This window comes from Electrophorus electricus, chromosome 1 (genome assembly GCF_041902795.1).
Source record: "Electrophorus electricus isolate QZ-2024a chromosome 1, ASM4190279v1, whole genome shotgun sequence".
Taxonomy (NCBI): Eukaryota; Metazoa; Chordata; class Actinopteri; order Gymnotiformes; family Gymnotidae; genus Electrophorus; species Electrophorus electricus.
The window spans coordinates 30,951,760-30,975,773 of NC_137497.1; the positions used below are offsets into that span (position 1 = coordinate 30,951,760).

At 39.0% G+C, this 24,014-nt stretch overlaps 2 protein-coding genes across 12 annotated transcripts; both read right to left on the reverse strand.

The window, feature by feature from the left end:
• Nucleotides 1-1,015: 1,015 nt before the first annotated feature.
• si:dkey-65b12.6 (IgGFc-binding protein) lies at nt 1,016-11,198 on the reverse strand. The gene is made up of 15 exons (XM_027031658.3): nt 11,176-11,198; nt 10,977-11,027; nt 8,904-10,082; nt 8,437-8,777; nt 7,607-8,180; nt 6,892-7,496; nt 5,391-5,961; nt 4,583-5,178; nt 3,857-4,421; nt 3,499-3,695; nt 3,228-3,363; nt 2,801-3,129; nt 1,449-2,007; nt 1,293-1,333; nt 1,016-1,212 (listed from the first exon to the last, which is right to left on the reverse strand). Exons 2-14 carry the CDS (start codon nt 11,023-11,025, stop codon nt 1,326-1,328), a joined length of 5,709 nt encoding a protein of 1,902 aa, XP_026887459.2. The 5' UTR covers nt 11,026-11,027; nt 11,176-11,198; the 3' UTR covers nt 1,016-1,212; nt 1,293-1,325.
• A 3,690-nt stretch (nt 11,199-14,888) lies between these two features.
• On the reverse strand, nt 14,889-23,088 carry LOC113591230 (CD276 antigen-like). Of its 11 annotated transcripts, none has more exons than XM_081714818.1 (7): nt 22,922-23,084; nt 22,708-22,817; nt 19,892-20,019; nt 19,571-19,631; nt 19,017-19,361; nt 18,088-18,387; nt 14,899-17,596 (listed from the first exon to the last, which is right to left on the reverse strand). In XM_081714818.1, exons 3-7 carry the CDS (start codon nt 19,973-19,975, stop codon nt 17,472-17,474), a joined length of 915 nt encoding a protein of 304 aa, XP_081570944.1. In that variant the 5' UTR covers nt 19,976-20,019; nt 22,708-22,817; nt 22,922-23,084; the 3' UTR covers nt 14,899-17,471. The 11 variants fall into 11 exon arrangements, 10 of the variants coding, with proteins under 10 accessions (XP_035381723.1, XP_026887463.2, XP_081570944.1 ...); XM_081714796.1 differs by lacking the exons at nt 22,708-22,817; nt 22,922-23,084 and adding exons at nt 20,851-20,923; nt 21,657-21,912; XR_014123888.1 differs by lacking the exons at nt 22,708-22,817; nt 22,922-23,084 and adding an exon at nt 18,455-18,696 and having other exon boundaries at nt 14,889-17,596; nt 18,088-18,355; nt 19,892-21,968.
• Between the last annotated feature and the right edge of the window lie 926 nt (nt 23,089-24,014).

Below are 24,014 nucleotides of genomic sequence, written 5' to 3' on the forward strand. Positions count from 1 at the left end.
ATGTCTCAAATATATAATTTGACAGTATAGTCTCAGAATTGTACACATTCAGGTATGTAACAGAATAATCAAACATGTTGCATTTACCTGCTACTTTCAAACATATTCCTCTTCGGTATTATAATAATGCACTTTGCATTATTCTTGCTCATTTCAAAGCCAATTTTTTTTTTGCCCATGTCAGACACATTATGTAGACTCTGAGTGCAGCTCAGGGTTATGTGCAGCTCTGAGTGCAGCTCAGGGTTAATTATTACTACACATCCCTGTTCATTCAGTCAGTATAATGTGATGTTTAAGGATCAAAACCCAAGCAAATGATATACAAAGATTGCATATTGCATGCAAAATTGCATACAAAGTTTATTGGCTCCTGACCTCTCAATGTACACATCAAAAATTAAGAGTAGTCATAATATGGACTAATCTAAATTTTAAACTGTAAATGACCCATTTATAATTCTATAATGGATGGTTAGTTTTAAATATAAAAACTTTTTTTTTTTTCAGATCATAAAAGGAACTAAATGTGCACTCACTAAATCTGTGGTGGTTGAGATACACTCCATAAAACCAAAGACTATAAAATGAATCTAAAATTAAAACTCATGTCATGGAAAACTGAATAAATATCAAATAACCAAGCAGATATATCCACTTTAAAAGCATTTTATATTATAGAAGCATGCATCTCTGTAGTTACACTTGCAAAAAAGAACTCAGTTTAGGATTTTGCAATGCTAGAAAAGTAGGACATTATTGTGCCATTTTGGAAAAAAAAATAGCTTGCAATTGGATGAATAGTTTATGGGGTAAAAAATAAAATTGTTGCACTGTTATGGTGGCTTACTTTAACATATTTTACAATATCTTATTTCTTTGGCCTTTTTTTTACTTCTTTCAATTTTCTTTGACCTATTGAAATATACACTTGCTTCAAAAACAAGGACATATCGATGACTCGATATGACTCATATCGAGGACATTAGACAAATAACAAACTTACACAGTAAAGTGGATTGTTGCTGCATGCATTTATTAACAAGAAAGCAGACGTTTAATCCTACAGTGAGATAGTATAAATCATTCATTGAAATAATGTATGAGTTTACACTTGATAAGATGAAAGGTTATTAAGGAAATAATTTTTTATCAGAGTGAAAGCTGACATATTAAGACTCTATTTCTTCTTTTCATTTTGCTTGGTCAGGTCTGCAAAACAACATGAACATTTATGAGTTATCACATTCCACATTACCTGTTTATTCACACTCTAAGAAACCTCTGCATACCATTGAAAATGCTGGAGAACTCTGAGCAGCGTTTCAATAAGCTGTTTGCATGGAGAGGAAAAAAAGAAAAACAAAGTCCAAATATTATCCAGTTGTGCAGATGGAGCTTATGTCGACCAGTGAATACAACGTTTGGGGCATGCAGTTTATACTTACTACATTTAGTAATCTGCCTCCACTCTGATAACACTTCCAGTTGGGCCAAATGGCAGGTGTTTACGTAACTTTCCAGAGATGTGCAGTAGGCCTTGTGGCTTCCGTGCATGAGACATGCGTAAAACAGGCAGTCGGATGGAAACTGCGCCATCGCAATTGTGTCATGGCACTTGGAGAAGGGTCCTGATTTGTCTTCCAACACACCACAATACATTGGGCCACGGTAGAGGATCTTCTCCTGTTCAGAGCAGGGAGGGAAGTGCCAACAGCTGTGGTCACCATCGGCAACGCTCCAGGATGCCGCCCACTCAATCACGTCTGGTGCGTGGTTCCCCGCCGGTGTGACAAAGTCGTCCTCGCCGTTGTCATTGTAGTTGCCACACAGGCCCGCCAGGTTTCTGAAATAGCTGCTGGATACTGTCACCTGGAAGTACTGGCCCCAATCAAAGGTGACCTCTAAGCCAAAGTCTGTACTCAGGATTCCTGATATGCCTGACCGAATAATGGTAACACTGCCAGAGTCCAGATTCACAGGGAGGATTGAGTCTTTACCATCAATCTGGGCAAAGCAGGAAATAGAAACTATTGATAAATTTGGCATATTGCACAAATTGTTGTATTTTTGTCAATATAATATATTCAGAAACACAAAAGCTATGCACTTTAGAGTCAACTGCAAATTGTAATTAATCACTGCTGCTCCTCTATGGTAGTTTGAAGTCAGCTGACTGATTCTAAAAGAGTGCTTTATGCTGTGTACATTGTGTCACCCTTCATTGGTCTCTTTCATATGGATTTGACCAAAGAGTGTTAGTTGAGTGCTTTTATTATGAATACCGCATGAACACTCACTCAATGGCCACTTTATTAGGACCTCCATACTAATACTGGGTACCTTTTGAGAGCTTGGCCCTTGACTGTGTGATTTTGCGCAGGGTGCTACTGCCACACAATTGGCTAAGTGGATAATTATATGAATGTGCAGGTATTCCTAATGAAGTGGCCATGTTAGTAAGATGTATATTTGCATTTATATATAGGTACATGTGCAAAACATGCAGGCATTTTTTGCTCATTTTAAAAAAGTTCATTCATAAAAAAGGCTGGTGTAAATCTGGCAGAACTGTCTAGAGAACAAGGCAAGTTACTATTAGTTAACTTCTGAGTACAGGCAGAATCAACCAAAAAAAAAACCTCACAGGCCATAGGTTGGTATTCCTAATAAAGGAATATGTTAAATATGCTGTCACCTCCCTGTATATTACATGACTACACCTAAAGTTGCTCATTGTGAATTTATATTACTTTGTAGACTGTAGCAATCATCCAGGCAAAATTACAGATTTACTCACATTCACTTTGTAGCGGTCACCAAACTTAATGGTTATATTGTGGCCTTGCAGCTTGATGTTGGCTGACATAATGTAAGAGCCACGTTCTCCCTGGGCAAGCCCATTCTTATTAATGATACTGAAGTCTGTGAGGCTTTTGTCCTCACCCAAAGTCTTTACCAAAGTATAGGAGCAGATGCCCTGAAAAGAAAATAGTTTTCCATCAAACGTCTCATAGTGAGGATCACCAACGGCTCGGCACGAGGCCTTGGTTTTGGCCACACACAATGCCTTAGCGTCCTTCTCCACACACTCTTCTTTCTCACGACATCTTTTCTTCCTGCAGGGGTCTGGAACAATAAATAACATTGTCGTTTTGTACATATTTGGATATGCTGCATAAGTCACATGAAAAAGGACTAGAGTTGGCTTAAAACTAGACAGTTACCATTCACACATGCAGAAATGCCCTCCTTCTGGACACAGACCTGATCTTCATTGCATTGCATGGGCTGGCATGTGAACTGTCCAGCCTTGCAGGAGCATGTCTCTATGCAGTCTCCCATGACTACTGACTCACCAGACTGTTGAAAAGTCATAGTCATAGTTCATAAAGCATCATCACCTTTTCCTTGCTACCAAAAGCTAAGTCACCACATGAGCTTTCTCTACTCTGACCGCCATGAGTTGTTAGGATAGAAATTGGAAAGACTATTCACCTTGTAATATCTGCCATCCACCAGACAACCACAGTCTTCTAGAGGCTTACAGTCATCCCCATCAAACACAAAGCCCTCATCACACTGACAACCCTCGAGGCATGCTGGACAGCTGTGTGAGGCAGAAAGGCTGGCACAGGTAGAAGAGCACATGTCTGCACATACCTCATAGTGACTCCTAGCAGGACACTTCATTGCTATAGATTATATAGAGAGAAATGACATGTTTAGAAGAAATAAGTAGTAGCTATACATCTATTTGGTCCCCCCACACATACTCACTTGCAAATGCACAGGCATACCACTATTCCCCCTTAGAAAGATGACAGAAAGGATATAGCAATATGCAGCTACTTACAACAAAACGTTGCATTCCTCCAGCTGTTGATGGAGATGCCAGCTTGCTGACACTGAGCCACATAATTCTGGATGTAGCGACAAGGAAGCGCCTGATCTTCTGGGTGCAAACTGAAATCCTTTGTACAGGCATCATAGAATGTCATGGGGGAAACTTTGGGATAGCAGTTAGAGAATGGGCCCTTGTCCAGTGTTAGGATCTTGCAAGCAATGTCTGCCTTAATTTGATTTTCCTTGTCAGGTGTTGTGCATTTGGAGCCACATCCTGTTTGACAGACTACATCTTGCTGCGACAAGGTCCATCCATCCACAAATTGCTCAGCAGAATGAGCCTGCATGCCATTTGGCAAAAGGAGGTCATCTGCTTTGTCGTCATTATAGTTACCGCATAGACCTTGGACACCATTTTTGTAAGTGGATGGGATTTCAACTGTGGCCATGGACACTGTGTCGTATGTTACCTTCACCCCAAAGCTGGTTTCCAAAATAATGAAGGCGCCACTCTGATAGGCTTTAACTAGTCCTTCCTCAAGTGTCAGAGGGAGAACTGATCTGACCTTGTCCACCTGCCAAGAAAAGTGAGATACACACATCATTTAATATTGTTCTCAAATGTGTGCACACCAGGAATAATAATGTTTACATTGTTGGTGTGAAGACGTCAGGTGAAGATGTAATGGACATTTGAGAGTTTACACACATATTAAAATGCAATCAAACTAATTACCCTTATTTCCCACAAGAGACCAGGAAGCAGTGAAATGTGATATTCAGCTACTACTACATCAATTCTCCTTGTGACCACTGTTTCTTTAGCTGAAGACTGTACTGTCACACTGAAAGGCACTTTCTTCTGGTCTTTAGACAGGACCACTTCTACCAATCTGTACACACAGTCTCCAGGCACAGTGATGTGGTTCCCATCATAGGAGTAGTAAGTTCCGGAGCCAGACACTGAGCAAGATCCTTTGCCATCAGGGAAGCAGGCCTGAACTCCTCCCTGGACGTCGCACTTTTCATGTGGACTGCAGGAGAAGTTGTCTTCACAATTGACCCTTCCCTGCTCTCCACAAATGCACCTGTGATTGCACTTGTCTTTCGGGTAGAAGACCTGACCCAGATGGTAGTACTGGCTTTCATGCATGCAGCCACACTGCTCCATGGCTACGCACTCGCTGCCACTCAGGATGAAGCCCTCATCGCACACACAGCCTTCCATGCAATGGCTGCCCTGGCAGGCTGCAGGCTCAGAGAGGTCACTGCAAGTCTGGGGACAGCCGGCAGCACACACATCGTAGTGGCTATTAGCCTTGCAGGTGGAAGCTGTGGGGAGATATATTCAGGGAGCATTGGTCAGTCAGTGGTCATTTGCAAGTAGGTTCAGCAATGATGGCATGTTAGGGTAGAGATCAAATTAAATCAGTGTCCTATTTAAACACAAGGAGTAGGGTAGACATCTGCAATATTAAAATAATATACAGTTATGGCACATTTGAATATGAATAGCCATTTCAAAACAATAAATGAACACTTACGGCAGAAACTATCACTTCTCCAGTTCTCCACAATGGTGAGTGCGGTTTGGCATGCAGCAGTGTAGACTGTAAGGATATTGCAGAGGGCTGTAGAATGCCCACCATACATGCACATGTCATACAGGCAGTCTTCATAGAACTGTGTGGGGCTGACTTTCCCATGGCATCCTTTAAATGGACCATTTTTGTCAGTAATGAAACCACATGCCTTTGTGAAAACATCCTTGTTTCGCTCAGCAATGTCGCATTTGGGACACTTCATGCCCTGGCACACTTCTGAGCAACCTGGGTCATTTCTGGCTTTCCAGCTGCTTCCAAACACTGACGGGTTTGTTGTGATACTTTTATTGGGCATGAACATGTCGTCACTTGGGTTGCTGTTCCAATTTCCACATAGCCCTCCTACCATTTTACCGTAGGTACTAGGGAGAGTAATTGACACATGGCTGTCCCAGTTAAATTTCACAGTCATGCCAAATTTTGTTTGAACCATTCCATAGTATCCACTGCGGAAAACAGATAGGCCACCATCCTCCTTCTCATATGGTAAATTCACAAACAGGTTGTTGACCTTTAACAAAAAACAAATATTTGATAATATTATTTTCTGTTTGCTGTACAATATTTTTCACTTAAATCAACTGAAGAATCATGGTTATTCATTTTTCCCTGAATTTTTCCTATTTTGGTTATGGCCAATTCCCACCCATCAGGTAATCCTCGCCCTATGCATTAGCTGCCAACCAGAGAGGGTGCCAGCTGTCATCTCCTTCCTCTAAAGTATATTCCGCAACATCTTTTTCATTTAATTTAATTTGCAGCTCATGCAATGGCAGTGTTGCTGTAATTGACAGGGGAGAGAGATTATGTTAAGTTGTGTGGGCTATTCATGATGTAACGTTGAGTGGTAAGGAGGCGCACGCATGTGCGGAGAAGAGCAAGATTTATTATGGGCAAATCCAGAGTCATAGTCAATATAGCAGTCCAGGGTCAGAGAGCCAATACGGAGCGTTCGAGAATACATGATTAAACAAGACAAGGACTAGGATACATCAGTAACTAAAAACAAACAGCAGATAGCACTAAACACATGGAAGCAAACATGGGAAACAGGCTATAACAGTTATGAGGAAGAACTCTGAGACTAACAAACACGAAGGCTAGGGGAAACTCACATAGGATGACTCACATACATTCATTCGCATGCAATGACCAGCCAACATACAGGTATCAAGACAGGGTTCAAATACATAAACTTAACAAGACCAGAAACAAGGGACAGGTATGGAAAACCAAATGAGGGACGGAGAAAACAAAATCATGGAATGGAACAACCAGGAACCAAAGGAAAATAGACACAACAAGGAAACACGGAAACAAGGATGTCAGGAGTGTGGTGATCCCTGACAGATAGGGCCAACACTTTTCTGTCGCACCACTCATTGCGCTCCCAATGATGGTTATGTTTATTTGGCTATATGTGATTGAAAAAGTTACCTACCATCACTTTGCCATAACTGTCTTTACTCATGATAATATTGTATCCAAAAACTTTTATCTCTACAGTCTTGGTGTAAGAAACTGCTTTGTTCATGCCCCTGTTTTCATTCTTGACAAGGACCTCAAAGGGCACCAGTGATGAGTCAGATAGGTCAACCAGTTTGGAGAGGTAATAGGTGCAGGTACCCTGGAAGTCGAAAGCCTTGCCATCAAAGGTTCGATAGTGGGGATCCCCAGAACCCTGGCAGGTCCCATAAGACAGGGGGTAGCAATCTCTCACGCCATTGCGTGTGTCACACACTTCAGATTCCTTGCACTTTGTGGCAGTACACTTCACCTGTCCGCTCTCTGGACTGCAGGAGCATTTTTTAGTGCACATCTTGTCAGCCCAGAATGTGCTATCAGGGGTGTAATAACGGCCCTCATACATGCAGCCACACTGCTTCACTGGCACGCATTTATCTCCACTGAGGAGAAAGCCACTATTGCACTGGCAGGCCTCCAAACAAGGCTGTTTACATTTTGACGGTGCCTCCCGATCAGTGCAAGATGCAGCACAGGCTGTTCCACAGGGCTCATAATGACTGTTTTCTGGGCACTGCATTGCTGTTAGGATGGTCAAGACGAAAATGTTTGCATAATTATACAAACTTATTCTAGGAGAGATTAAACAGTCACACATTGGAATAACAGGAAGAACTTGGAGGGTCACTTACGGCAATCAGCCAGAACCCTCCAGTTTGTTTCAATCTTCACTCCAGCTGCCATACAAGCTTCAGCATAACTCTGCATGTTATCACAAAGGAACCTTCTGATGCCTTTATTGATGCACACATCATACACACAGTTATCAGCATAGATGCTAGGCTCCATAATCTTGTGACAGGCAGCAAATGGCCCACTTGCTTTTGCCATAAGACCACAATGCTCATCTTGCATGTATTTCTCTTGAAGTTCAGCAGGGCAGCTGAGGCATTTTCCCTCACAGTCATCATGACAGAACAAGTCAATGTCTTGAACTTTCCAGCTCTTGGCAAACTCCAGGATAGTGGAGAGTTTTCCTCCTTTGGGGTCTAAATGCTCATCTTCCCAGTCACCATTGTAGTTTCCACAAAGCCCACCTAGTGAGCCAGAATATGTACTAGGCACTGTAATGTAGAGCATCATGTTCCAGTCATATTTCACCTCTAGTCCAAAGTTCGTCGTTATTAACACGTTCCACCCCCTTTGCACAGCCTGGATTTTTCCTTCAGCTATGGTTATAGGCAAGTGAGTGATTTCACCATCCACCTGGAAGCAAAAATATAAATAAATATAAATAAAAAAGTTAAACACACACCACACACTATATATATATATATATATATTTTTTTTTTTATTATTTTTTTAATTTATATATATATATATGTGTGTGTGTGTGTGTGTGTGTGTGTGTGTGTGTGTGTCCTTCATAAGCTGAGTCAGCAAAGTGCTTGAAAGTGTATTACACTTAGGTGTAAATTGCCAAGGTGTGGGAAGCGCATCTGCAGCTGCCCAGTCCTCTTACCTCAACAACACCTTTTTGCTGGCTGGCAGCTATCTTATGACCATACACAGTGACGGACACTGTCTTTACATAGGCCACCTTATTGCTCCCTCTGTGATTATTCTTGGCCAGAATGGTGAAGGGGACGAGGCCCTGCTCAGTTTTTGTTGTGGTGGACAAAGTGTAGGTGCACGTGCCCTGGAAATCGAATCGCTTCCCGTCAAATGTTTTGTAATGGGGATCTCCAACGGCCCAACAGGTGGCAGACCCTGTGTGGACACACATGCCATTTCTACACTCCTCTCTCTCACGACACTTGATGTTTGCACATGGATCAGGTGGGGGTCCTGGATGCACAGGAGCTAAAAATACAGTGGAGAATTTTTTGTACATTAACAATTGCTTTCAGACAATGTCTATTAATATAAATTGTAATACAATATATAAATAAAATATTTGAATATTATATTTGTCAGTTCTTATCCTACCGGCATTGCACACTGCTGTTGTGCCATACCCATGCCTCGTTTTCCCACCATAAACATACACAGCCTTCGGCAAATCCCCAGATATGGTCATAGGGCCTTTTTGACTTCCAATTGGTTTAATAGCCCATGTGTACTTCTTGTTTGCAGGAAAAACGTTCAAATTCAGCAAGTCAAAAACAGATCCCCTGGACTCTGCCTCTGAGACAATGACTGCGAAATTCTGGTAATCATCTTGTGAATAAATGGACCATGATTTTGACATCCCTGATGTGGGAATTACGTTAGTCAAAAATTCATCAAAGGGGATATTGCTACTGGTATACATAACCATGATCATCTTGTTACTTTGAATAATAGTTGGCAGTTGAATTGCAATGTCCAGAAGCTCTCCAGCATGGAGCTTTTTGTGCTGCGTAAGAAGGCCTTGGACAGTCACATCCGTTTCATCCTCAACTGCGACCACATGGGCAGTGTCCTTGCTGTTGGGTAAGTGCATGGCTGGAACCAGGTACTCATTCGAGAGTGACTGTATTGGCACCACTTGCTCGTAGACATGCTCACAGGTATTGACGATGCTGAGGCACTGGTGCCCCGTAAGCACGGCCGTGGGGACCTTGGACTCAATCCTGGTCCCCGTTAAGGTCCCCTCACTCCGAAGCAAATAGACTTCGTAGGGAGCCAAGCTCACAGTTGTTTTGACACCACGTTTCAGTTGCTTCTTGCTTTTAAGCATTGTATCTGAATATGGCAGGATGTCAACTGTGTTGGCATCCTTGCCATTAACAATGGCCACAATTTTTTGCATGGGTCCTCCATCTGGGGTGAAGACTATGTAACTCTTGCCAAGTTGGCTTGTGGGGAATATCACACTGCTGTCCCCAGTGAACGGTTTGATGTTGGAGGACACCACTATGATGTCTGCGTCAGATGTAACCAGCACCGTTCTGGCTGAAGTTCCATCTTCACTGATCTCAGTATTCTCTGGGATGGTGATCCATTTTGTAGCCTGTTTCTCTATCCTCAATGAATCTTTGTATCGGAGACCTTTCACCTCCACTGTGACAATGGCTACAGAGTCCTGGGCTGTGATAGCGAGTGTGAGTTTAGTTTGACCGCTATTAGGCTCGTAATTAGGCATGAAAGCAGTGATGAACTCACGGCCTATTGGGCATCCAATGACTGGAGGGGAACAAAGAACACTATTTAAATTTATTTAAATTAAACATAGCGTTAGCCACTTAAACACAAAGCACAAGTGAGCACCTAAGATTTTGTTCTAAGGAATAACACAAGTCACTCAATTGATTAATCAATAATTATCAGATGTTATCACAGGTTAGAGAGTTATTACATTATTTTTAACATCTATAGCAATAAAGATGATGTATACTGGGTTCACTACAGGTCAGTAAGTGTCCATTGCACACAAATAAATATATTCAAAATATACAGTATATTTACATATCACTGTATTTAAACAAAGTCATAATCATATACAGTGCATTTAGCAGGCTGGTGTTCACAAACTGTAAGAAACACAAGATATTATCAATGTGACAGCTGACATACAACACAGGGGAGAAGCCTGAAGCCTGAATGTGGAATGTGGAGGACGCAGTTAGCTAAATATTTTTGATTAGCAAAATATTGATACAGGCTGGTTAGAACAAATTCATTCAGATGTTGTTGTTTTTTTGCCTAAAATTTTGATGCTTATTTAAGGATTATTATTTCTTAAGCATACTTTTTTAGTAAAAATAAATAAATTAATTAATTAAAAAAAGCTTGGATCCAATACCACACTTTTAAAGACAGTACTAGATGACTGGTGCATTGTTGCAATAACAACAGAAAACACCATCCAGCATACCAGCATACCAATTCAATGTCTTTTTAAATCATTTAGGCTGCAGCATAATTTTAATGGAAATATTAACCTTTAACAGTCTTGAATTCTTATTATTTAGCAAAATGCAATATTAGAGTAATAATTTATTATGAGGTTATTTAAAGCTAATGTTTTAAGTCCCATCCTAAAATGTTATTTTTTAAAGAACAAGATTATCATCTTACCAGATACCTTCAGAATGGCAAAACAGAGCAGAAAATATGGAGTCCCCATGTCTGCAAAAAAAGAAAGGAAAAACTAAAAAGAATCCCTTATCTAATAATTAACAGCCCATGATAATGTTTGATATTATAATAGCGCCATTTTGAACGGCTGAATTTTAAGAATAGTAATTTCAAAGAATCCACAAGTTAGCATACATACCTGATACCTAGAATGGGAAATACCACTGATATAGTACAAGCTTAAATAGTTTTAAACTATTATCATATGTTTGCTTTAGTATCTGACAGAAACAGGATCTCATGAAAGTCATATCCTTGTTTGCAATAACAAAGTTGGGGAGAGGGATGCATACCTGGCAGTAAGAACTAATTTTTAGTTTGACAATAAAGCAAATATTAACAACTCATGGGCTTGAGTTCTGCATAAGTGAAATGTTTAATTCAACTGCTTGATATACTTTTCAAAGCAACAAATATTGAGGCAGAAAATATTTCGATTTCCTGGGGCATGTTGACACAGATTAAACATAATGTTGACCCACAAGTATTTACCATTTCCTCCCTTTACTATCAAAGCCAAATTTAGTGGAGACGTTCTCGGCAATCTACTGAATGGGCCGCTCACTCCCGTTATTTCAAGTACAGCCAGAGGAAACATGTACATTTGCTGTGATCCTGAATTTTGGGGGCTCAGTGTATTTTTGGGGAAGTAACACGGGTTAGTTTTTGCTGCCCTGTATACCAATACTGTGGATGCCTGTTCTGTTTAAAAAAGTTGTTCCTGATTGTTTATATAAGGTTTCTTTTTCAGGTAATACATATAGCACTTGTCACGTTCTGTACATATTCACCTGCCTTTCTGGCACCGTTTAGGCAAACAATGTTCAGGCATATGTAATATGTTACACATGGTTTGCATGTCCTGACAGCCTTGAAGTTAAATGCAGCAAGCACACCGCCCAGAACATCAAACCCTCTCCAGCACTATCCACTTAGTTGTGGACTCTGGCTTTTAGAAGGTCCTGGGACCAGAACTATTTGTGAGATTTTTTGTTTTGTTTGTATTTTTTGTTTCACCCTCTTGTCCCTTATGTTCATTTGACTTAATAAAGAAAAAACGTCAAGTTTTTTCATAAAATGCTGCTTTTCTCAGTGCTGCAGTTTTGTTAATGACTTTTTAGGAGAAATGATTGTCATAAATGGGAGTATGTGAAGTCCCAGAGACAGTCACACATGCTGAAACAATGGGATCTTTTAGGTATTTTTTAAAAACCTTTATTTGGTGATTGGGTGAGGTACACACACAGACTGGAGCACTGCCAGGGATTCTAGACCCCATGAAAAGATAAGACCCTGGGGTCCATCACAGCCCCAGTCCCTGCCAACCATGTTATGTTTTGGATGCTGTTGTGCTGGACAACCAGTATTGGCATTCTGGCTAAACCAACACCAAACCATCATTAAACTAGCTAAACCAACACCAGACCATCACTAGACCAGCAAAAAAACACCAGCAAAAAAGGTATGATTGTCTGTGCTTTTATTTTGTAACATGGTATGGAAAAGTAATTAGTGTTTTAGTTATTTTAATTATTTTTGTAAAGATTTTTAAATTAATAGTAATAAAGAAATTCCAACTGAGCCCCTGTTATTATGTCAACTTCCAATTCACTGAACACATTGCTGCTCACCTCCTTCAGTTGGTTGACATGTTTAGTGCTCAGACTTTACTTGTTTAGCTTTGCTCTGAAGCTGTGAAGGTATTGTTGCAAACAAGTAAGGGATACTGAACCTGTCACTAGTTCACACCAGACATGTCTTGGCTGATCAATTTTAAGTGGAAAATGTTATAAGATTCAGATGTCTTCTAAATCCTGTATATCCGTTTTATATATATATATATATATCCGTTTTATATATATATATATATATATATATATATATATATATATATATATATATATATGTATATATATATAGATCCGTTTTATATATATATATATATATATATATATATATATATATAACGGATATAGATATATATATATATATATCCGTTTTATATATATATATATATATATATATATATATATATATAACGGATATAGATATATATATATATATATCCGTTTTATATATATATATATATATATATATATATATATATATATATATATATATATATAACGGATATAGATATATATATATATATATATATATATATATATATCCGTTTTATATATATATATATATATATATATATATATATATATATATATATATAACGGATATAGATATATATATATATATATATATATATATATATATATCCGTTTTATATATATATATATATATATATATATATATATATATACCCAAACAGACACAAGGCTTATAAGATTAGTGTTATATATTGACAATAGGACGTTTTCAAACTTACATGCTGTGCCTGTTTTCGTTGCTCTAAGAGCCAAACCCAGTTTGCTAAACATGCGGATGCTGTTGTTAAGCATACTGCTGTGGCTTTGATTGATCTTTTGGCCTCATCAGTTTGTGTCATCAGTCAACCCGGAATTCAGTTCAGCGAAGGAAAATGAGACAAACGCAGTAATACAGAAGTTAGATATCTGGTTTACATAATGCAGTTGTACAACAATTCAGTTTATATAACTGAATCTGAGAGTAGGGCTGTAATAAGGACTGGGGAAGGCTGCTAACCATGAAGCTGCTTCTGCCCGTCCTGGTACAGGGCAGAAGCAGCGACAACTCATTTTGAACGAATAGCTGCTAAAAACTTTGCCTTCGTTGACCTTTTGTCACGTCCGCAGATCTGAGCGGTCCCCGTTGTCATGGCAACCAAATTCCCCTCTGGGTTTTTATTTGTGTTTATGGTTTCCTGTCTCGTCCTCTTTCCCCGCCAGCTGTTTCGAGTTTGTCCCTGACTGTAGTGTTATAAAAACAGCGTCTCTAGGTACCCTCTTTGTTGGTCATTGTCTTTAGTTTCAGGTTAGTTCTTGATCATTGTGTTTCTATTTAGACCTCGTTTGTTCTCTGTGTTTAGTTACCCTTGCTGCATGTTGCTTTCCTTGTTTAGCCTCGTCGTCAATATTGTTTGTTCATCTTACGTAGCCCGGTTCTGTGTTATTTGTCTAAGTCTTTGCTCATCGTTATTTATTATTGTTCTCCGTTAGTCTTCGCTAAGTGTACGCCCCTTTTTTCCAGTTTCCTTAATCACCTTGTTGGCCTGTTCTGTCTGTCCTTTGGTTTGCACACTTGTTATTAAATCTATTATTAATTATATTCTTAGTCACGATTTTTATGGCCTCACTCATTTAGAATATCCTATGAATAAATATATTTTTAAAAATCATAGGAATGATGAAAGCTAACAGTTCAATATTGAATTTAAAAAGTTCTAATATATTTTAAGATCGAGCTTGTACTGTTTTTGCCAGCAACGAATCTTTGCTTGGAAAAACACTATACATACGCGAGCTTCAAGTTAGGAAGTAGTTACAAATGGGTCAGAGTTGGACTACTCTTAAATTTACGAAAGACTTTAAAATACAACGTTAGTTATAAATGGATTTGAGAAACGGTCGCTTGGGAAACCCAACCCGGAAGCGCGTTGTTTTGTTAAAATAAGTCATGGCTATTCTTAAATCTGGCCTTTTCTGTGTCTCCAGCCCAGTCCAACCCACAGTAGGAAAAAATAACTGTGGGCTTCCCCTTTCCATAGAGACCGCAATGATTGATGAGCACAAGAGCTGCAGGCTGAACGGTATTTCAGGGACTTTCAAACGGAATAATTGCAAACTGAACTCAGCGTGGACTCAGAAGTTTATAATAACAAAAAGGGAAATAGATACGTTATTATTCTTTCACTTTCAAGTTCAGGTTCTCAGTTTTTGAGCAGCTGTTCAAGCAAAACCCTTTTCAATTCCAAATGAAGTCGATGTTCAGTTTGTTTGCGCTGGAAAAGCACCGCCAGTAGAAATCCAAATACATTTTCTCATTATTATATATCGCACTTATTCTGAAAATAATTGTGGAATTTAAAAATGAAAAGATATTTTAATGAATAATATAAAAAACATATATGCTTATATGTGCTTTTGTGCTTATAAAAAGGTACATAATGAACCCTTCCTGAATCAATCCAGAAACATGAAGCATTTCAAATTCTATCACCACAGGAAGGCTTTTGGCAGAAATAAAAAAGAAAATGTTACAAAATCAATATTAAGACAAAGTTAAATGTAGTTGTTTTAAGTAGAAAAAAATTACTTGTGAAATATTAAACATTTAAACTGAATGGAGACATACTTTATTTTTTAGGTTAATATTAGTAATAGAAATTATGGAAGGGTTTCATTCAAATAACTTTTCAATAAAAGATATAAAGTACATAAAAGTAAACATTTTGAGATAAGAGAAAAGACAGAATAAATTAAGAATTAAAAGAAAGAAAAGTGCACTGTAGTGTTAAAAATTAAAGTTCAAATTGCAGGGCTATAGGATGTAGGGTAACAGTATTTACACTGAGTTGAACACCTGGCCAAATAAGAATTTTAGATTTTAGATTAAAATAAAAGATAATCTAATATTCTCTGACAATGAATAATGAATGAACAAACAAAAAGCAAGAAAAATAACAGGTGTCAAATAAGTAAAAGATTATTATCACAGCAACTAGGGAGAGGAGCTAACCAGGTTGGAACGGGTTACTTAGCATGACTGATCCAGTTCTAATGTGTAGACATTACAATACTAGTGTGACAGTTGGTCTCTATGGTTTCCCTGTCTCGTGTCTTTTTTGCTTTACTTCCTTGTTGTGGCTCCGTTCCTTAGTTCCATGTTCTTCATGAATTTGTTTGTGTCATTGTTGATCATGCTAAAGAGAAAGGATTATCTAGCTTTGCATGTTGTCTTCAGATATAGGCTGCATGATTACAATACATCTTTATAAATCAGAAATTTAGTTTGATGCTTTCTGCTTTATCATTTTTATGATTTGAACTTTAACTGGAGCAATCTCCTCCATAGCAATTTTGGAGTTGAAGTTGTCCAACCGAGCATCAACAGACTTGGATCATGACGCATGATGCTGTGGACATTTTGCTCATGAAAAGATTAACTATCCTGTCATTTATAAACCTCTTCACACTGATGCATCTGGTCTTGAGTTCTAGTGAAGAACATAGGTCAAAGAACGCACAGTAATGTTCTGTTAAGGATGTAGTGTTGTCAGAAGCTGACATGTTTTAGACCTTTTGAAATAACCAAATACAATGCCAACATAAACAAAACCCACACTACAAAAGAAACACCACAGCTAACTACACGCCACAAGACAAAAATAAAATACAATCTAACACTAACTCCCTGACAACACACAGACATTAACCCAGATCCCCAAACAAAACACACACCACTCCCGACAAGCAGTAACTACACACATACACACACAAGAACATGCACTCTAACACAGGGATCACAATTATAGACAGAACACAGGAGTACAACATGAGTGAAATGCAGTGTATGCTTACACACAGATCTAGATACAAACAGACTATGGGTACCAAAAGATAAGGTATGCACAGAGAAGACTACAAAAACCAAACAAACTATACTAAGGCAAAATCACACAAAGCTAGATCGACACTAGAGTGAGCTTGGGCAAGCTGCTGTTTTCTTTCAGCAGGGTCCTTATATAGGCTACAGCAATCACTTAAGGCAGGGCAGAGCCAGTAACAAGGTGCACAACAAGACCCAAATCCAAAACTGGAACAGGAGCGCACTGTAGCAGCCCGGGAGCATAACACCGTGTTTAAGATAAAAGCATAAAACCAAGTCCATGGGCAATAATAAAATAGTTCATTAAATGAGATTTGTTATGAGTGATCTAATATTGAGTAAAAGCTAACTTAGTAGCCTGTGTGCTTTGCTTCAAAAGCTTTAGCTGCAGGTTGGATACATTTATAGTATGTGACGTATTCTCTCATATTTTTCCTGTTTCTGACAAGCACTGGAACGCTGGGTCTGAGCTTCTTTGGAAAATTTGTACAGCTGATGCCATCAGCGTAGCAAAAGTGTAACCAAAAAATATCAGTGTCACTATTTGAAAATGGGGTGTCTTTCTCCTTTACAGCAGATGATGGTGGGTGCAGCTCCTGCTGACGATAGGGTAGAAAGCGATGCAGCCTTTCTGATGGTTGAGGAGCTTGTCTTTTTTTATGAGATGCTACAGGTGGTACAGGACCTTGACACTTCTTAGGGGAAGGTCTGAGGGGCAGTAGATGAGGTGGGGAGGAGAAGCTGAGCTAATTTGATATTAATTTGATACCTGAAGGCTGGCTGATGGGGAAACCAACAGCCTCGTCCCAGATAAGTCCAGTCATCACCATGGCACTCATCCAAGGTCTGTAGCACTGACAGGGTGCACACAGTGGGGGAAAAACAACATGACTCTGGAGCGAGTCTACCACTCACTCAAGTCCTGTGTTTCCATTTCTTAATAACAACCATCACGAGAACAATGAGTCCAATCAAAATCAAAACCACCACTAATGCAAATGGGGTCCTGCTCCTGAAAGTGCAGGCCGTCTGACAGCACTCTGGAAAATAAGAGTCAAAATATACTTAGGCTCACTTTTTTTTCACCCTTTTCCTAAATTATCTGTCTGACCATCTTGGTTGAACATGTTCTCATGATTTATGTGAGAACATATTAAACAGTGAATGGGCATGTCCTAAGTTGCAAATGTTATTTTAACACAGCTGTCACCTGCCCTAGGCAATGTCATACCCTTTTTAAAAAGTCAGGTGACTGAGGAAACAAACATTTATCTATAGCAAGCAAACAGCAATGTGAGTTGACAATTTGCCTCAGAGGGAGTGAAAGGACTTGTTAACACAGTGTATTAGTATCCTAATACTGCTGTGTCACAACAGATATTTTCCCACAGGCATTGACTGTGAAGAGCACAGTACATAATGTGACATTTTGCCATTCACAATACCATGGCCATCAGTTGGACAATTATGGTTAAGTGAACGTAATCAAAAGATTTGATACCGCACTCATCACACTTAGTTACCAGCTCACCTTGACAAATGTCTTGAAGAGGATGCAAGTGTAACGATAGGGTGAGGCTCTGACTGATGACCTCCAATGTCATTTCTATGGTTACCCTCTCTATGGTGCTTGACCTGAAGCTCATGGTGCTGGACACCTCATAGCGCCCCCTTCTGTCCAGTTGAAAAGAAGAATGACTCTCATTTATGACTCCGCCAAAGGAGTCAAGCCATCTGAGCTCTGGCTGAGGAAAACCATTGGAAAAGGTGGCAGTGATATTGATGCCATCACATGTAGGCTGCAAAGACAACACAGGCTCATCATATGGTGCTGAAAAAAGAACAAAGAAGAGGATAGTAGATACCAGACATTTAACCACTTTAACCAATGATTCTACCTAAATGCCTGTTGAGGTCCTTGATCTCCTAGACTGTGTCCCAAAATCTTTCCCTCCTCATCTCCTTTCAGTATTGCCTCATGCAAATTTAAACACGAAACCAGAGTTAGTGTTGCAGGTTTGTCGTGTGTTTGTCATGAGGCCAAAGGTCTTGAAAAGTGGAAGAAGATTTCACCAAATCTTCTCATCAGCGAATCTATGATGAGGTGCAGAGGTACACTGAAACCTAGAACATGCATTTTCTTTAAGAGAAAGAGGACACAATCTCTGTATGAACATCAGTTAGATATTAGTTCATATAGTCTTGTCTGGGTGTCATCTGTAAAGATAATTGTCATTGACAAACTATCCTACAACACAACTCATCCTGACAATGACAAAATTATAAGGACATTTATCTCCCTCCACTCCTCTTCTTACTAATAAGGACAGCACTTTAAAGTGGATTCTTGAAAACAAGGAGACTTTATTATCAATTTATTTTTTTGATTCTTAGGTTGCTACTCAACAAAAGGCCATTAATGATGGCCTGATGTTCTCCATAGGAACTCCTTAGACTTACCAGCCATTATAAGCTTTACATTTCCTCTAGTAGTTTCCTGTTCACTGGTAACGTAGCAGGTGTATTCTCCCTGGTCCTCTGGCTGCACACTCGTTAGGCTCAGTGAGGCGTTCCCAGAAAGTATCTGGTCTATAAAGACCCGAGTGCGATTCTTGTAGGTCTGGCCTTGTCTCTCTAGCTGATCTCCGCCATGATAAAAGCTGTGGACAACTGTGTTTCCTTGCTGCCAGTTTATGATGATGTTGGAGAGATTCAGATGTTCGCTAGCTGAGAAAATGCACGGCAAGGTGATGTCAGCTCCTGGTGCCACGACAACCATGGGTGAATTAGGAGGCTGTATTCTTACTGTGGTGAATCAAAATAATCAAAGTGTAAAAACACCTTTTGAGATGCACCAAAGTATAAAAGGAAAAAAAAAATTAAGATCAAAATTTCTGAGGACAAAGTACAGTCCCAGCAAATTTTGGTCTTTCTTTATTTACCAAAACCTAATTTTAGTACCAATATACTACAATATACACACATATTGTATATACATATTTTAAAAAGGTTACCTTGCAGGGCTATAAGAAACCAAAAAAGAATTCTGCCACCCATCTTGCAACATTCTGTTCCCTATAGGTAAAGAAAAATTGCATATCATGAAACACATAACCACTTCAGCACAAATCTTGATATACCTTTAAACAGCAAAGCAGAATTTCCGAGACAGCCTATATGTCGGAAAGTAATTTGTTAGTAAACCTTTAGAAATGAATACAAGTGGACATTGTAAAACAATGTAAAAAGATGCCCACACCCATTCAAAGGCTTTTTAACTTTAGATATAGTCATGTAAGAAATTACAGCATGGCTCCAAAGGTGACTGTCTTTACCTGCTGTACATTAGTCCACCCTGGGAGTCTCTGTTGAATTGGGGAGTTCATTTGGCATGAAAAAACCAAACCAGGAAAGTCCATGACCGCTCTGGCTAGAACGTGTAATTAGTTGAGAGTGAACTGGCCTAGACATGAAACACCAGATCTCCATTTCCATTGAGCCATCACAGATAAAACTGGGGTGGTATTTTCAAACTGACTGCCATAACATATACAGTTGATGCCACATGCTTAACAGGAGGCGCTTATGTTAATGTTACTTATCAACAGGACAACACCAACCTCGCTACTCAAAGTGGTGCACAAGTGGTTTCAGAGCATGACAGTCACTTTGGTGTCTTTCTCTGGCCTGCTAACTTGTCTGATCTCAATCCAGTGGAGCACATCTGAGAACACTTTGATTGCCACAACCACACAATGAGTGCATATGCCCATCTCACTAGTGTCATCTGAGCCAAGCGTTGTTATTTCCACTACTATGTAGGTAACATTCTGATATAACTGTGTATATTGAGTGTTTTTTGTTTCTGGGTAATTTCTCCAGCTCCACTGAATCTAAAGTAGTTTATTGTACTCTGCTACTATTAAATATCTACCATTTTTCTTCAATCTAGATGTCCTTTTTTCTTATAGTTGTATTTCTTGCTTAACAACTGAGAAAGTGACCTGTAGGTCAGTACATATGTATGATATACTTGCATGAGCATATCTGACTGCACGTGCACACACACACACACACACACACACACACACACACACACACACACCACTATTCAAAAATAGTTTCAGTTCTCCATTAGTTCAGAATAAAAGAGGCTGACTGTCAGAAGGGTATGCTTGTATCACATACACATTACAAACTCAAGGTCATCCATTAAAGTGAAAATCAAAGTGAAAATCAGTTTGGCTTTGAAGCAAACGAGAAACCAACACCAAATAAAATAACTTGAAAATACCCATAGTTCAGAATGAAAAAGGAGTAAACTGTAATTTCCTCAAACTATGATCCTGGGTACCACAGAAAGAACACTGGGAACAGACAGAGACACAGCAATTAAAATCTTTTTTTTTTTTTAATGTTAATAGTGTCATATTTCCCTAATAAATCATAATATTTTTAGCTAAGTAACATGCCTAAAAGGAATTTCTCTTTGTGCAGGTGCCCGTATTTGTGAAAACGCTAGACTAGACCTATGACAAAAAAAAAAATAAATAAAAAATAAATAAACGGTTTTATTGTATAACCTTATTATTACCAAAAGTAACATCTTTAGTTAAAGCTTCCTGAATCAACAATTATCTGCATTCGTCTAACTGCACTACTAAACTTAATAAGCTCACGATCGACGCAGGTTTGGTTGAATCGGAATCCATTTAAATGGCACCTTCGCCTAACTCCCTACCGCAAAACAAACTAATTAACAAAATTACAGATGCTCCCATTTACCTCAGCAGGAGCAGTGCTTATCTCTCGATAACAAGTAAAGCAAACGACTACTTACTGGCACTGAGACAGATTCCGGAAACGGTTGTTTAAAAAAAATAATTAAAATAAAACCATACATCGTTGTTTGAAAAGTAAGCATAAAAATCTGTATCTGATGTCAGTAACAGGAAGGGAGTTCAAAAAATCAAAAATCTAAATTTTCAATATGCCGCAAAGCCATTTTAAAATTTATCATTTTATTATCGTTTAACAAGTAGTTAAGCTCATGCTATTAAAGTTGGAAAATAAATTAAACACAAATTATTTTGTACTTACTCGGAATCGAAGGTACCGCCATTTAAAGTACAGACGCTCTAGACATGCGTCTTTTACAACTCATAAAAATGAGTGTTCCAATATGCCTCAGAGCTACAAGCATCCCTAACTTCACACAATAAGCTATCCTACCATTAAATTCTGGTGTCAATTTTAAAGTCAACATGAAAAGGGAAAAAATTAAAAACCGAAAGTACTTTCAGACCTGCTCTATCAGTTCCTTACAAGTATCGTGTGGCGTATTCAGAACGAGTGACTTTTAATGTACCATGTTTGGGGTTTTTAGTACCAAACTGGATATTATGCGTATACATCGTGAAAACCATATTAGCTCTAGAGGGAATCACAGAAACACAAATACATAGAAAGAAAAAAAAAAAACATAGAAAATGAAAAATCATTGGGATCATGGGGTAAGAAAGATAGAAAATATAAAAATAGGAAAAGATGCGAAAAATAAATCATAATGTAAACCTAAGCTAAATTATATGAATAATTAAAATTAATCAAGCCTATACATTCCTGAGGCAGTGCAACAGAGAAACATTGGTTGGAAGCATGCTAAAAAGGAAACATCACAGAAACCTAACTGCTTTATTACTAATACTATTAGACAATGTGTGAACCTCTTACATTTACACTTTGGGCATTTACCAGACACTCTTATCCAGAGTGACTTAGAAAACTGCTTTGTCATTTACTTATACAAATTATCGTAGCCAGACTAGAGTTCAGATACCACTGAACTATAAACTGTTAAAACACAGGGATCAAAACACATAAGTTCACACAACGATATGTGCGATAACAAATATAAAACTGTATATGCTAGAATTCCAGTTACTCAACAGGTGAAGGATTGATGGTCATTCTAAATATTCTACAAATGACCTCATGACGCTTATTATCAAATAAACATGTTACTTGATTGTGTCTATATGTATACTGACCCTGTGACAAATGTACTTTTTTTTGGTTTTTTGCTGATAAGATATGCTTCCATGTGTTAATCCCTGCACATAATTTATATTTAGGGTCTTCATCTACTCACTGTCCAAGGTCTTGCGTAGTTGGAAGGACGTCGTAAATTGCTCCAAGCAAAAACTTGATGACCTGCATCCATTGCCCTTCCCTCATTTGCCTTCCTTCTGGCAATGTGGCCTGAAATCATGGAATCACAAAACCCAAAGGCTCGTTTTTCCATATTACTCTCGGCCCATCACGCCCCTTATTTCTAACAAGGTCTTAGCTAAGTGCATTCCTACTTTTGCGATTGGTACTGCCGCTTTTATCACATCCTCCGATCCCAGCAAAATCACCTCACGACCATCCAACCTTACAGCATCCTCCCCTTCAGAGAGTGACAGTGACAATCTCACAGTGGGCTAGACCATCCCCTCACAGCAGGGATGGGTTCCTCAACCTGGAACATGCTCCCAATGGCCTCGCCACAATCCCACTACTGACACTATGTGTAACAAAGGCTAAAGGCAGCCACCCAACCCAAGGTTAACAGGAGGTAAACATGAGCTCTGACCACTGGACCAAACAGCAAGCTCTCTGGTGCAGAAGCCAGACCACCCATTTAACCGAAGTGATGGTCTCTGTCACAGCCCCACAACCTGCTCTTTATCATTTAGTGCTGCACTGTACCATCTACTAAAACTAATTTACCTAGTATAGACAATATTATTTTCTATTAACAAATGTTCATGCTCAAGTTTCCCCTTAATTAACAATTGACAGACATCTATACTTGCTAGGTTTAACCTTCATCCTTGCTCACCTAAGATCACAGTGTATTCACTTTGGGGCAGTCATCTCTTTTTAATCTTGCTGCAGTATTTTCCCAGTTATCACTGTATATTTCATAATAACTGATTGTTTCATCTCAACCTAATCCAGACATGCCCAAAGAAGCAGACTCCATTGAGCAGGGGAGGATTATTGTGCTTCCCGCTGAGCTACATTCTGATATTTCTTTAGTCATGTCAGATGAACCAAGGCTGGAAGTCCCGCCAGGCTCCTGATGGAGTGGTGAGGAGAACTGTGAGTGGGCCAGTCCAACTAGGAGAAAACATCTTTTGAAATAACTTGAACAGGACTTAATCTCCAGATCAGGTTCTGACCTGCGGCCCTGAGAGACACACTGAGACAGAAGTTCAGCAATTGATTACCCATCAAGTGTAGGTCTCCCCTCACCAGGCACAAGTCTCATGGTGTCCTCAGGTGTTTCAGGCTCCAATTTGCACGTTCAACTAAGCCCGAACTCTACGGGCGAAATTAACAGTGAAACTTCTGTTTAATGTAATCTTTTTTTCTGCAGAATGGATGCCCTGATCACTGTCAATGGAGTAG

What these genes read in the sequence shown, in the direction of transcription:
- LOC113591230 (XM_027031662.3), bottom strand. Translation starts at nt 22,860, where the DNA reads ATGGAAAAACGAGCCTTTGGGTTTTGTGATTCCATGATTTCAGGCCAC. An exon ending in TGTAAAGCTTATAATGGCTG is followed by an intron (nt 18,388 to 19,016) that starts GTAAGTCTAAGG and finishes TTCTTTTTTCAG; the next exon opens with CACCATATGATGAGCCTGTG. An exon ending in TCTTCAAGACATTTGTCAAG is followed by an intron (nt 17,597 to 18,087) that starts GTGAGCTGGTAA and finishes CTTATTTTCCAG; the next exon opens with AGTGCTGTCAGACGGCCTGC.
- si:dkey-65b12.6 (XM_027031658.3), bottom strand. Translation starts at nt 11,025, where the DNA reads ATGGGGACTCCATATTTTCTGCTCTGTTTTGCCATTCTGAAGGTATCT. An exon ending in TGCCATTCTGAAGGTATCTG is followed by an intron (nt 10,083 to 10,976) that starts GTAAGATGATAA and finishes GTTCCCCTCCAG; the next exon opens with TCATTGGATGCCCAATAGGC. An exon ending in AACAGCAGTGTGCAATGCCG is followed by an intron (nt 8,778 to 8,903) that starts GTAGGATAAGAA and finishes CTGTATTTTTAG; the next exon opens with CTCCTGTGCATCCAGGACCC.